Source organism: Prionailurus bengalensis, chromosome C1 (genome assembly GCF_016509475.1).
Source record: "Prionailurus bengalensis isolate Pbe53 chromosome C1, Fcat_Pben_1.1_paternal_pri, whole genome shotgun sequence".
NCBI classification, from domain to species: Eukaryota; Metazoa; Chordata; class Mammalia; order Carnivora; family Felidae; genus Prionailurus; species Prionailurus bengalensis.
The window spans coordinates 55763-69755 of record NC_057345.1 but is presented as its reverse complement, the minus strand read 5'-3'; the positions used below and the strand labels follow the sequence as shown (position 1 = coordinate 69755).

Sequence of the window (13993 nt, the reverse complement as noted above, 5' to 3'; positions counted from 1 at the left end):
AAGTGCGGCAGCAGTGAGAGGCCGATCAATCTCCACTTTACAGCTGACAGAATGGTGCTAATAACTTATTGATCTCAGCCACCTCGCTGCCACTGGCCTGGGCTCGGCAGCCCAACCCCTGCCCTGGGAGACGAGGTCCTCACTGCTCGGTTGAAGGGTCCCCACCTCAGTGACCTGGCAGGACAGGTAGGGGGCACAACCAGCATGAGGGCCAGCCCCCAACAGCCTTGGGGCCTCAGGGCAGGAGGGCCACAACATCCAGCTGTGCTGGGCCTGGAAGTGGCTTTGGGCTGGGTCCACACCCCATCCTGCATACACCCCTTCTGGGTTTAGCAAAGAACCCAGCACCCTCACTTCCCTGAGTTCTGTTTCCCATTTTCCACAGTGGAACCTCCCCTTCCCCTTTCTCTTGGGGGATGAAGGCTCCCCTCTGTCTGGGGGAGGTGCTGCTGGAGGCAGAAGGGCCCACAGTGAGACTCAGCCCTGTGACTACAGTAAGAGCCCGCCATGGAGATCTGGGGGCCCACCAGTCCCTGATGAGGGCCACACTCACTCATAGACCCACACACACAGTCGTAAGATGCCAGCATGGACCCCAGCTGAGCCCCTCACAGTCCTCCGCGGCCCTTCCTGTCTAGGATCCAGGGAAGGACCAGGGCTGGGGTTGTGGGAATAAGATTGACAAGCGGCTCCCGGAGAAGCAAGAGGAGGTGACGGCAGGCAAATGTCTCCACCCAAGGGCCCACAGGCACAAGTGGAAGCCAATGGGGGACTGCAGCCCCGAGGAGAGGGCAAACTCTGACAAAACCTGGGCACAGCGCACACATGTGACACTCCATGCAGAGCACCTGTGACCCCTGACACGCTTGTACGCCCGTCTCAGCATAAAGTGAGAGTGAGGACACAGGTGTGTGGCACGGTGACACCCAGACACGGGGTGTGAGCTGGGTGCGGGGCCACGCGAAGGCCCCAGGCATGCAGCCCCAGCTGGGAGCAGGGCACGCATGCACACTCGTGCTGTGTACCGTGGGGAGGTCTCCATGTGTACGGGCAGCATGGGGAGGGCCTGCTGGCTTAGAATATCTCAATCACTGTGTGGCTCCCGCAGCTCCGCCCGATCGATGGGGCAATTAGATTTTATCAGCTGCCTGCTCAGCCGCCTCCAACAAGGCTCCAGAAGCAGCCCCCTCACACCCACCCCACAAAGGCCTTCCCAGGCACAGGCACGCCTGGGGGCACTAATGGGGGATGACCGTCTTCTCCCCAGCCTTTCTGAGAGCTGTAGCAGCTGCCGGAAACTTCCCTGCCCAGGGTCCGTAGGACTGCGAGGGGCCCCTGCCAGCTCCTCTTACCTCCCCTTTAGCCGAAGCTCAGCCATGCCCCATTCTCTGCAGCAAAGCCTTGTGGCCAAGTCCCCTCTGGCCTACTCCTCTGTTGGGGCGGGGGGGCGCGGTGTCCCCCAGCTGCTCCCTCCTTCTGAGCTCCTGCTGCCCCCAGGAGCCGTCCCTCTGAGATGACCCCAGGAGCTTCTGAGCTAGCACTCTCCTGCCTCACCCCTGCAGAGATGCCCCCTCTCTTAGGTGACGGACCCTCTTCCTCCAGGCGCCTGTGCTCCATGGGGTCGGTGGGCACTTTCATGCATGTAGAGCGTGTCCCTGCCCTCAAGTGAGCCATTCACGGTGTGGATTTCTGAGCCTCTATGAGGCCTGCACATCCGTGACTATCCTCCTGCTTCTGCTCCTACGGGAGGGGGATGGCAGTGGCCTTGGCCACTCCAAGCCCACCCCAGAAGCAGCCACGGTGGAGCCACTGCCTGTGCCTCCTGTCTGCCCAGCTGGCCGGGATTAACACAATTACCATCACATGGAGCCCCAGGGGACAGCCGGCCTTGCCACCTCCCGCCTCCGCTGGCCTCCCTGGCTGCCAGCCAAGGCTGCTGGGGGTGGCGGCATCCAGAGCTGCTGAGCAGAGACACTGGGAGGGTGGCAGGGCAGGCTGTCCCCAGGCTGAGCTGCAGTGGCCCTGGCAGCCCTGTTCTCTCCCCCCCCCGCCCCCCAGCTCCTCACCTGCAGCTCCCAGGCCGATCTCCACACCACCTCTCTGGAATTCACAGCGGCTCTGATGCTCGGGCATAACGAGGTGGCGGCTACGATGGACGCTGGATATGAGGGTGGGCAGGTCACTGTCCTGGCTGTCGTGAAGCAAGACAGTGAGGGTGAGACCCCAAGAGGCCGTGTGCCCAGTGCTGGGTACAGCAAATGCCTGACCGAGCTCGAGTGTGGGCACGCATAGAGCCCGAGGACAACACAAAAGTGCAAGGCCTCCTACACACCTCTCTGTGGCCTGTGACAGCACACATGTGGGCATCCCCACGGCCGGTCCCAGGGGAAACATCTAGTGGGTGTGACCTATCCGGCCCCACCCAAGACCACTAGGACCTGCCAAGTGTCTACCTGGCACGGGACCTTACACTCAGGCCCCACCATGGTCTCCAGGGAGGGCGTGTACAGAGCTCAGGAGCCCAGCTCAGTTTTGCCATGCTCTCCCCTGAGTGACCAGAGCAATCACCAGGCAAGGGGGGGGGGGGGGGGGGCGGGGTCTGCTCATGAGAAGGTGCCCAGAGAGGACACACACTGTCATACATGCACATATCACTTATCTAGCACTTAACTACTGTGCTTCACTAAGGAAGTTGCACGCGCTCTTTCAACTAAAACTTGTAACCACCCACAGACCCTCAATTTCTTCAAATAAGGAAACCAAGATTCGGACCAAAGTCCTGCAGCCAATGAGGTGTGTGCACACACAGGGACACGTGTACACTCACCCAAAGGGCCTAAAGAGCATGCACCTACAGACACACACAGACACACAGACACACAACATGAATTGGGAGCCTGGTCCTCCCGTGTGTTCAGGACCCTCTGCTCTCCCCAAAGCTCCCAGCTAAGAGCCTCAGCCACCAGGCATGTGCGGGCCTGGAATAAGCATGTATTTAACTCTTTTGTTTCCTCATTTCTCTTCCTGCTAAATCAGCTCAATCCTACACCACAGAGTCCCAGAGAAAAGAAGGAGTGAGAAGATCTCAGCGCGACTGTGTGTGTAAATGGCCCCATTTGCTGTTGATGTTCTTGGCACAGGGAAGGGTCACCCGCCATCTCACAGATACAGCCTAGAGCAACAGGAAGTCGAGACAGAACGGGAGAGGAGCAGGGAGGGCCCTTGGCGCCCCACCCTCCCCAGGACCATTGTTCCCTGGCCCACCTGTACCAGAGCAGCCTCCCAGCTGGGCCCCTGCTAGAGGGCCTCCACGGAGTGACCTGGGAACCGACCCTAAACCTCATTAAGTAGCCCCCAGCCCCCCTGGCCTGGGCGGCTGGAGTAGGCTAATCCAGGCTGGCCCCTAAGCAGATCAGTTTCAGCCCCCAAAGACTCCAGGGCTGGGCTCTAGAGCCTTCTGGGAGACCCAGATGTGGGTTCTCTCCCCACCCCCACCGCCTCTCCCAGGAGAGAAGGGCCCCCCCTACGCAAACAGGAGTGCAGGTGGGGTGGGAGTAAGTACTTTATGGGATTAATTGGCAGCAATTCTCATCCCTCTATCATCCTCATCAATGCGAAGGTGTTGAGGAGAGAACTGCTGTCCTCAGCACTAGGGAGGGGGTGAGGGGGTGTCTAGAGACGCCTCCGAGTTCTCCCGAGGGGATCCAATTCTGGTGTCCCCAGGGCTCCTATAGCAAGTGAACCAACTACCCGCAGACCGGATAGGTGAGGAAGGAGCCCATCAGTTTGTTCCCCATGAACCCTTAGTCCAGCGCCCACACAGGGACCTTGGACTGTACCCCCGCCCCCCCCCCCCCCACTATGGCCATCAGTTCTTTTACTGACAGGTCAGTTATTCGGGCACAGGTGCTGTGGCACGGTGGAAGTGAGGCCTAGTGGGAACCAGAACACTGCCGCCCACCCCACCCCTGCTCTCTGCCTTGGGGGTTTATCCCACAGGGCCCAAGACAGCCTGGAAAACATGTTCTGGTCATCTGGCCACTCACTGAACAAAATATGCCAGGTTTTATATAAAGAACTACAAAGAAACAGCAGGCTGAAAATGCGTAAGCCTTGCATTTGGCATCCCAAGTACGAGGTTCCTGTGGCCATGGAAACACCCTCTGCTGCGTCCTGCTGTGCACAAGGGACAAAGCCCATGAGGGACTTGGGAGGCTCTCTGTGGCACCATGGAGTGGGGCTGTGTGTCAGAAGGTGAGGGGGAAAGCTTGAGTGACAGAAGGGGCTACATGGAGGAGGGTATGCTGCGAGGATGAGGGAGAAGGGTCTTGACCCTTGGACCCCAACTCTCTCTGAGGGGCACCCAGGGCTCCTCCAGGCTCCCTCAGCGACTGTCATACTGTCCAGTCCTTGCCCATATCCTAGCCAACTCAGGGGCCTCAGGAGGGCAGGGACCATATCTTCTGCCTGCTGCCTGGGGTGCATGGCCCGAGGTGGGAGTTTCAAGCAGGCAGGCCAATGGATGGAGAGAGACAGACAAACGGAGAGTGAGAGATGAGGACGTTCGAGCAGACAGGCACTATCGAGTGGACGGATGCAGAGATCGAAAGGATGAGAATAGCAGAGAGACGGACGGACAGAGCCTAGAGAACAGACAGGAGACAAGGACAGACAGACGGGGCCAAAAGGAGCCAGGAAGAGACAAAGACAGCCGGGGAGGGGGCAGTGTGAGGCAGCTGGGCTGTGTGCCTGGCCAGAGGCCGAGGGGCCGTACCAGCAGGTAGAGGGCGGATGGGCTGTAAGTCCTCTTGACCGTGCTCTGCCCCTGCCCCCAAACTGCAATCTCCCCTCTGGTAAAATCCAGAAAGTCATCCCAGCCACCTCTGGGAGCTTATGCAAGAGTGAAGGACCCCACACGCACTTGGACTTGGCCCCTTACCAGGGGCCCCCTGCGTCTGGACACCTGGGACCTTCTCTCACTTTACAAGGCTGGGGTGGATGAGGAGGGGGCTGCAGGCAGGAGGAGTCATTCTCGGAATGCAGGAGCCTCCCTTGGGTTCCCTATAAGCTTCGCTGACAAATTTTTCCTGTGGCTTCCCAAGTAAAAGCCTCATAAAATGTCATCAATGTTCATGACGGTTCATAAAAATGAACAGTTGAGTGGGCAACTTCAGAATGAGGTGGAAATAAGTTTGAAGGTGTTTTCGTTGTAATCCGGCTCCAGGACCCAAACATTTTCAGAGATGTAACTAAGAACACATATGGCACAGGGCCAGGCTGGGGGTGGGGAGCGCAAGCCCCTAACCTGCTGGGCTGGCCCCTTCCTGTGTCCTCCCTGGAAACCCCAGGGTAAGACTTGACCCCGCTGACCAGAAACCGCAGCCTGGGCTGCATCCACAGACTGACCATCCTCTGCCCCTCTGGAACCTGGAACTTGGGCCTTCTCAATGTCCCCCAACCTCCTCATCAGGTCCCCTCATTGTCTCTCCTTACTAAGTCTTGGGTTTGCAGCCCCCCTGCCCTCCCCCATGCTTCTACAGCCTGAAGTGCCGTGTACTGGAGCAAACCTCCAACCTCCTGGGCAGGGCCTCCAAGAAGGACCCCATCAAAACACTCTGTCAGTCCTCTGCTCAAGAACTTCTGGTGGCTCCTCACTGCCTGGAGGACCCTGTCCTACAGCCTCAGCATCCAAAGTTCTTTAGCATTCAATTGAGTCAGACCTGCCAGTTCCCCCCAAACCCCCACCCCCATCCCACACATCCCCTTGCCTTGTTCTTCCATACCTTTGCAGACTTCCTCTTTCCCTAGTAAACACCTATGCATCCTGTAAGATCCCATGTACACACCACCATTCTCACCTCCTGGTGGGTCTTTGGGAGGGTGAGAGGGAGAGGTCACGGCCTCATCTTTGGGCAGATCGACTCAAATGGCCAGTCCCATTTGGGAAGGGGAGTGCACTCTGGCTCCAGGATTGGGCTGCCCAGAACCCATGCCTGTGCTGCTGTCAAGGCCCAGACACAAGTCGACAGACAGACCACAGAGTAAGGAGGGGAGGAAGGGAGGGAGCTAGAGAGATTTAGCAGCAGACCCAGGGGACATGGGGCAACAGGTCTCCATCCTGCCCATGCACAGGGTATGGGGAAAAGCCTGGCCCAGACCCGAGCCCTACCTGCAGGACGTCTCTCGGAAGGAGATGTTCACGTCCCAGTGGGTGTGGACTCTGCAAGGAGAGAAGCAGAGGGTCAAAGTGGCCTCCGGGACCTAGTACGTGAACAGCAGGGCATGGGTATGGCATAGCCCTCATCTGCCCCAGAGCGCTGGCCCCAAGGGAACTGGGCTGGCTCAGCTTTGTCTCCTGTGCCGTCTGGTACCAGCTCAACCAGCCGGTGGCTGACATCAGGATAGAAGCATGGGGTGGGAGCCAGTTCCTGGTCTCACGGAACAAAGAAACTGGGAAGGATGGAATCGAGGCTGCCATACCTCTGCCTCTTGGTGCAGTGAACCCAGAAGAACTGCCACGTTGTGCAGAGGGGGCAGGGCAGCCTAAGGCTGCTTCTGCCCAGCAGCCATACGACTGAACCCAAACTGCTTGTTGTTAGAGCTGCTTCGGCCAGGCTGGAACTAGGGACGGAGCAAGCCCCCAGACTGCCGCTAGCACCAATGGTTCAGTGTCGGCCCAGGTGGGTGCAGCTCCCTGGGTCCCAGGTGCTACCAGTCTGCCTCTTGGAAGTGAGCACCGCGCCCCGTAGGTAGGAGGGATGCCAGAACAACAGTACGACAGTCAAGTAAGGAAACAGCTCTGCCCTGTGCCTGTGTCCTCACCCACAGCAGTGCTCCCAGAAAGACCCTCGGGCTGAAGGAGGGTGGTTGGAAGCCTGTGTGGGCGTGTCAACTTAGCCAGCGGGGGTATGGGGGCTGGGAAGTGGGGGTGTTGGGGGTTTGGGAGGGTTATTTGAGGGTAGCAGAAATTGGAACATGTTAAAAGACTAGGCGAGAAGAGAAAAGGCCTCGAGACTCTGGGGATGTGTGACATGTGCTGGATGGACAGACAGACAGATGGAGGGATGAAGAGGTGAGTGGACAGAGGGAGGTGCCTCTGCCAGGAGGGGAGAGGGTGGGAAGTCAGGAATAGTGACCCTCAAGGCTGGAAGGGACGGTGAGAAGCCAGGGGAGCCGCTGCTTGCCAAGGAGAATGAGCACGAGCGTTTTAGGGGCTGCTCAGCCTCCTCCTCTCTGCCTGGCTGCGGTGGCGCCAGGCCATCCCTTCCTGGGTCTCCCTGACTGCCTCCTCCTAGAGCCGCTGGCCCAGCCTCCTTCCTCCCCCCCACAGAACCATGTCGGCCCCTCCCTCCGGGTGGGTTCTCACTACGGTCCCGTGGCATGGAGGGGTTCAGGCTATTTCAGCTTCGGCAGATACCAAGACAAGAAAATCCAAACTTGGGCCCTGTCCTGAGGTCCAAGGGCCCTCACCCTGGCCTGGCTCTCAGCTGCCTGGAGGCCCCAGTCTTGATGTCCCTCCCTCACCACCACAGCCAGAGCCCATGTGCCCTCCCCACCTGGTCATCGGTAAAAGTACCTTCTCTTCATGATACGGACATGGGGGGTGTCCTCCTGCTTCAAGCCTGGCCGCTGCCCATAGGCGGGGCCGTTCCCATCGCTGTCACCATCACTGGCCGAGAAGCTGGTGGTCAGCTCCTTCTTTAGGACCCGCGCAGTGGGGAGGGCAACTGTCCTCTTGTCTGCCAGCCGCCCCCGGTTCTGGGAAGGGAGGGAGCAGAGGAAGGTTAGGCTAAATCAGGACCCTCAGCCTCCTGGGCAGCTTGCACCCCAGGCCCAACCTTCGGGCAGGGCCCGGGTGACAGAAGCCCTCACAGCAACCACTAAGATCAAATAGGGACCATCAGAGGCCCTGCTAAGGTGCTTCTAGCCTGCAGTGCAGGCCCCAGGGTCCACATGAGCCCCGGTGGCCACAGGCGAAGACAGGAGCAGAGAGCTGAGGCCTGGGTCAGGGACCCTTCCACAGACCACCTTCCTTGCTCCATGCCACCCTGGAGGGGGGTGAGGCGAAGGGCTGTGGGCCCTGGCCAGGCTGCTCATGACACATGCCTTGTCCAGACTCCATAGTCCAGCCTCACTCCCTCCACAGGCGATCAGCCTGAGTGTGGGGATGTCCACCTGAAGGCCAGCCCCGGCTTTCCTGGCGCCAGGGAGCCCCAAGAGGCCGTGAGAGCCCCCACAACAGAGGTCTGTGTTCTGCCACTTGTTCAATGTGCCGTTACCACTGTCTGCATGTGTTTGCCAGACAATCCCACGCAGCTCCTGTGTGAACCCCCAACCGATGCCAGGTCCTTTTTCTGTTCTGCTAGTGCCATGCCAGGTCCAGTTCGAGGGCAGTGTGAAGCCTGAGTCTGGGGCCTGAGCCTGCTGACCCCTTGCAAACTGCAGTCCTGGGGTTCGCAGGTCACCTGGTGGGGAGGCCTTACCAGCCCAGACCCTTTGACCCTGCCTCTGGGGGCCCAGCCTCTCCCCTGCCCCTCTCGGGGCCCAGCCTCTGGGTCAGAAACAGAGATTCAGTATCTCTCACAATACCTACTTCTCCCCACCCTGCACCCATGTTGTGAGTATGTGGATGCATGTGTGTGCCGTATGCTGGGAGATCAGAGCAGGAAGCATTTGCACAGACGTGGAGGCCAGTCCACACTGAGCTTTTCCACGCTCAGAGCATGCTCACACACCAGTGGGACAGGCAAGGTCCCTATATACCACCGCTCCCTCCAGTGTCTTTAGGTCCTGCCGCCCCAGTGGAAGAAAAAAGTTATTATTTTCTGGTGGGCAGGAAGCCTTTTCTTATTTAATAACAGGTTGCTGTTTCCTGGAGGTGGCAGGGATCTTGGGATTATCTAATTCTCTCTCATCCTTTCAGTGACTGAGGCCTCCTCAGACACCCTCTTCCCTGTTGCCAGGACAATGCCACCATACCCGGGGACCCGAGGAGGAAGGTGTGAAGGAGGGTCTTGCCTCACCAGTGTCATCCTGGACCTAATGGACAGCTGTGCAGCCACCACAGTAGTCCTGTCCTCCAGAGTAAGGGTCCTTCTCTTCAGACCCAGCCCACTCAAGCTCCAGATTTGGGCAGTGGTGCCGAGAGCCAGGGAGCCCTGGTCTTCTCCCCCTCCTCAACTGGGTCTGGGGACCACAATTAGCCCCATCCCCAGACTCCAGGAGCCAGTCTCCATAAGCCAGCCCTTATGAATCCGTTTGGGACACCCTCATGTTCCTCTCTGCAACACCCTCAATGAGATATACGGGACAGCATTGGGGTGGGTGGGGCAATGGAGTCTGAGGGTAGGCCTGAAAGATGAAAGGGCCTGCTTTGTGGCCCCTTCTGAGACCCTGGCCTTGGCCCTGTGCTCTATTGGAAATAGCAGAGAGTGGGTGAGGCTGTAGGTGTGACCGCCTGTCTGGTCCCCGTGCCTCTCTGTGCCAGCTAGTGGGCTCCAGGGGGAAGTGTTTTCAACAGCCCCTGGCCTGTCTGAAGTGTGCACTGCCGGGAAGTCCCCTCAGCCCTGCCCTTCTCTAGCCTATTGTAGCCCAAGCACCTGGACCTCCTCTCCTTTCTGCTTTAGTTACACTATTCTCTCGCGAAGAAAAGGAAATGCATTTCCCTCTGCTTCTCATCTGTAAGACAAGGAAGAGGAGAGGGAAATGACAGCAGTAAGACTGCCACCTGGGACGGAGCCTGACCAGCTGTGCTGGCCTGGAGTGGCTCCTGTGAAGGGGAACTGAGGAAGAGGGACCAGGGCTCCAGCCAAGGACAGAGAACATACGTGCCTCCCAGGCACACCCAAGACCTCAACCCGTGCTCGGCAGCACAGATTTGAAAGCTGGGTGCCCAGCCTCTGCCCCTCGCCAAGCACTGGGCCCTCAGAGTGCAAGCGTGGGTACATGAAAGCCAGCTTGCATGGCTGCACGATCCCTGCGCCACATGCACACCCACATTCTGCCCCTGGAGTATCTGTGACTCTGAAGTGTGTACGTACCTTTGGGCCTGGCTGTGGGGGGGTGTAGAGCAAGACAGTCTCTGTGTGGCTAAGGTGGGTGCTAGAAAGACAAGGAAGTCTGTGGAGCTCCTTCCTAAGGGTGAGGTACAGCGATAGGCTTGGGAGGGACCAGGTTCAGGAGAGGCAGGCCCAGGTCTGAGGCATCCCTCCTGTAGGGCAGTGACCTGAGAGCCCCAGACAAGTAGGCAGTTCTAGGCTGGGCCTCATCCCTGTCTGACCTACCCACCCACCCTGCCCCCAATCCAAGCAGTGTCCTGGGGAAACTGATACTGGGCTCAGGCCACCTGTACCCCACACTCTTGGGAGAGATCTCTGGAAGAGTGGGTTGGGAGAGGCGGGTCTCCTCCGACCCAAGGAGAAACTCCAGGCCAGCCTGGAAGGTGCCCAGAGGACTCTTCTCCAGTACCAGCTCCTTGGAAAGGTGCATATGTGGGGAAGGAACTCAGTCTCTTGCCCCAGGCAGGAACCGTGGTGGTGGGCAGGAGGCCGGCTGCCTGTGCAACAGACTCTGGCAATAAGCCCGTGTCAGGCACGTGATTGGGATAGGTACACAGGGGAGGCGTGGCTGTATCCCCCTTCCCCTGTCCAATCTGTGCGTCTGATCTGGTGTCTGTCTTCACAGGGGTGTCTGTGGCTTCCCAGCTCGCCCAGCTTAGCTACCTCCGGGGTCCACAAGGAAACCAAGACGTCCCTTTCTCCTTCCTACCTCTAGTCCAAAGCAAAGAAGCCGAAGGTGGGTGTCTCGGGTCCTCTCTCACCACCTCCTGTGAGAGGGTGCTGCTGATGGTGCCAGGAACAGCGCCATAACCCTAACTGCCACCAAGAGCCAGGGCCCTAAGTGGCTCTCCCCCAGAAGCTCAAAACTGGTTCCTCTCAAGAGACAATTTCCTCTTCAGATCAACCCTCCAACTACCGCTGCCTGGAGGACATGTGACATGGAAGACAGTGCTTCAGGGGCAGGCACAGCACCCCGATCTCTGCTGCTCCGCTAGGCCAATGAGGGGGTCGTATATGTCTGCGCTGGGTTGGGGACCCCACATCAGCCTCCAACCCCAGTTCTTGACACTAAAGGCCCACACTGCTCAGATTCTGCCCCTAATTGGGTTGTATCTTCAGACTCTCCTGGACATCCAGAGCCTTGCCCAGCAGGGGTCTAGCTCTTGGCATCCCAGAGACACATGTTAGTCACAGCTAAGCTGTGACCACCCCAGAATGCACATCCAGGCCAGCCAACACTGTTACATCCCAGAACAAGTTTTACCCTGGGACCAGCCTCTCTCCCAACCTGGGCCAGCTGACACAGTGGGACCCCCTCCCCCCCCCAAACATGTGACAGGGCAGGATCCCCAGGCCACAGCTGGATGACATGTCCAGGGAGGACACCTTCACACCCTGTCCCCAGGACCTCAGGAGAAGCAGCTCCAAGGCTCCCCAAGGAGTGGCTTCAAGATAGGCGTGATCAGGCCCTGCATCCAAAGGGGAGAGGGCTCCCCCAGGATTCCCACCCAAAGCAAAGTCTCCCCTGTTTGCTCTTCAGGGGCTCCCTCCTGCACACTGGCATGGACTCTGGATCCTAGAAAACAGGCACAAGCTCTGCAGGGGAGAAAGAAGATCCCAAAGCCCCAACTTTTCTCCCACATCTCACCACTGGGGAGGATATTCGACAGCCTGGACAGTCGCAGATCGGAGGGTGCACCTGCAGAATCCCCTTGGACATAAGCGTCTTCAGACTTTTTCCTGTGAGGAGGGCCAAGGCAGAACCGGTGAGAGAGCAGGGCTGGGCACAGGTAGAGTCGACGCACGCAGGAACGCTTTCGGGTCACAGTAAACTGCAAGGCCCGCTCCCCCTCCCGGCACGTGTGTGAACAACCACCTCAGTCCAACTTCCGAACCCACCCCCAGGCCCTGCCGCCCACCCCACCCTCGAGGAAGCCACGGGGATCTGCAGAGCTCAGAAACTCTAGTTCCCGGCGAGCGCCCTCCCCTGACCAAAAGCCGCCTCCTCCCCGCCCCCTGCGTCCCCCCTCCCGCGCTCCAACCCTCTCCAAGCCTGTCTGCGGGGACTGGGAACCGGGCCCAGGAAGGTCGATCCAGCGCGCAGGTGAACGGCGCCGCCAGGACCCAGGACTGCGCGTGACCCCGCAGCGGGAAGAGGGCAGCCACAGCTGAGCTGCGAACCCCAAAGCCCAGCGCGACCGGGTCCCTAACTTTCTAACGACCCCCGACCCCCGCGCCTGGCGCTCGCCGCGCCTCCCCTGCTTGCCTGCTCAGGCGCCCGCACCTCGCGCCCTCGGAGCCAGACTCCTGAATTCTCCAAGCAGGCTGCTACCAGCCCCGCTGCCTTTCCAGCTCCGCGCGCGCCCCCGCCCCTACGCGCGCCCCCGCGCCCCCCACCTGCCTGCGCCACCCACACACCTTCCCCTTCCCTCCACCGAGTCCCACCCGCAGCCCGGCCGCATGTGTGTCCCTCGACTCCCGCCGGATCCTGGGGGCTCACCGACCAGGGAGGGAAGTGTGTCCCGCCCAGCCGGTCTCCCGCAATTTCCCGAGTTCCCGTAAACTTCCCCTGAGCCACAATGCCCAGGAATCCCGCAAAGACCTTCCGAGTGGGAGGAGGGGCCGGCTTGCGTGCAGTTGGGAGCCCAGAGCACCGCGGCCCAAGCTGGGGTGACGGTGGAGGCCGAGGGAGCTCTGCCTCGGTCCACCAAGGCGACCGTGCTGCGGAGGTGGAGGGGGGGGGAGGGGACGGGGGGGGGGGTTGGGAGGGCTGGCGGGGGAGTGTCTCTGCTGCAGCCCCGGAGCCGCAGCGCCCTCTCTGGGCGGAGACGGAGTCTCCCAGGTGGCAGAATGAGGGGGTCCCGACCCAGGGGTCCTCGGGGAGCGTAGAGGAGGGACGGTGGCGGCCGCACCTTTGTGGCGGATGCTGCGCTTCCAGTCCTTGGCCGTCTCCCGGCCGCTGACGAACTGGAACTCGTTGGGTGTGAGCCACTCCCCGCGGTGGCGGATGGACGGACCTTTGCTGCCCTGGCAGAGTTTGCGCACGTAAAGTAGCGCGCGGTTGGCGCCGCACTCCACCTCGATGCACGGCTCGCCGTTGTCGAGCAGCGGCTGGAAATCCGGTGCTGCGGCCGCAGTGGCAGAGAAGCGCTCGAGGGCCAGGGGGTCCCGGGGCAGGTGGAGGTACGGGGCGGCCTCGTGTAGGCTCAGGTAGGCGCGCGGCGAGCGGAGTGACGGAGCCAACAGCGCCTCGTAGCCGGCGGTCGCGGCGGGTAGCGAGGCGGCCGGGGGCAGGGCGGCCGAAGCTGGCAGTGGTGTCAGGTAGCCTGGGAGCGGCGGCAGTGGTAGTGCGGCCAGGGTCGGACGGAAGGCGGCCAGAGCCAGGGCCAGGTCCTCGCGGCCTGGGAGCTCCTTCTTGACCGCCGGCATGGCGGGCCGGTGGCCCTGCAGCCCGGCTCTCCGCCGCCGGCGCAACTTGCTTGGGCCCGGGCTGGAGTTGGAGCTCGAGGGCCGCGCGCCCGCCCTATCCGCTACTGCACCCCAGCACCTGCCGCCGCGCCGCCCGCCGGGCCACCTCGGACCGCTTCCCGGCCGGCTGGCGGGGCCTCGGCTGCCCGAGTCATGGTGCCGCGGGAGCTGCTATCGATCTCCTATCGCGCTCCGGAGCGCCAGGGCTCCACAGGGCGCCGGGCCACCTGCGCCCGCGCCCCGTGAGGCGGCCCCGCGCCCCGCTCGCCGGACTGCCCGCCGGGCCCAGCCTGGCAGTGGAGTCGGGAAGTCTGCGGCCCTTCGCCCCGCCCCGCCCAGGGGTCCCAGGCCCAGGTCCCGCCTCGCCGCCTCGCCGCCCCGCCGCCCCGCCGCCCCGGCCGCGCACCCGCGTACACTGGCGCGCGCCCGCCCGGCGGGGACTTGGGAGACTCCCGCCGCCGCCTCCG

The 13993-nt window shown here is 61.0% G+C and overlaps 1 protein-coding gene across 9 annotated transcripts in view; it reads right to left on the bottom strand.

Moving 5' to 3' along the window:
- The window catches only part of SAMD11 (sterile alpha motif domain containing 11), a 24465-nt gene extending 10472 nt beyond the window's left edge, over window positions 1-13993 (bottom strand). For 5 of the 9 annotated variants that reach the window (XR_006296432.1, XM_043573466.1, XM_043573468.1 and 2 more), the window contains exons 1-5: window positions 12971-13993; window positions 11707-11798; window positions 7577-7758; window positions 6170-6220; window positions 2067-2191 (exon numbers count right to left, since the gene is read on the bottom strand). Coding sequence is in view for 8 of the 9 variants with exons in the window: in XM_043573466.1 (XP_043429401.1) it covers window positions 2067-2191; window positions 6170-6220; window positions 7577-7758; window positions 11707-11798; window positions 12971-13487 (967 nt within the window). In the remaining variant the exon portion in view is untranslated. Of the gene's footprint in view, window positions 1-2066; window positions 2192-6169; window positions 6221-7576; window positions 7759-11706; window positions 11799-12558; window positions 12766-12970 lie in introns of those variants that run through there. The other 4 variants (XM_043573467.1, XM_043573470.1, XM_043573472.1 and 1 more) reach the window with 3 other exon arrangements.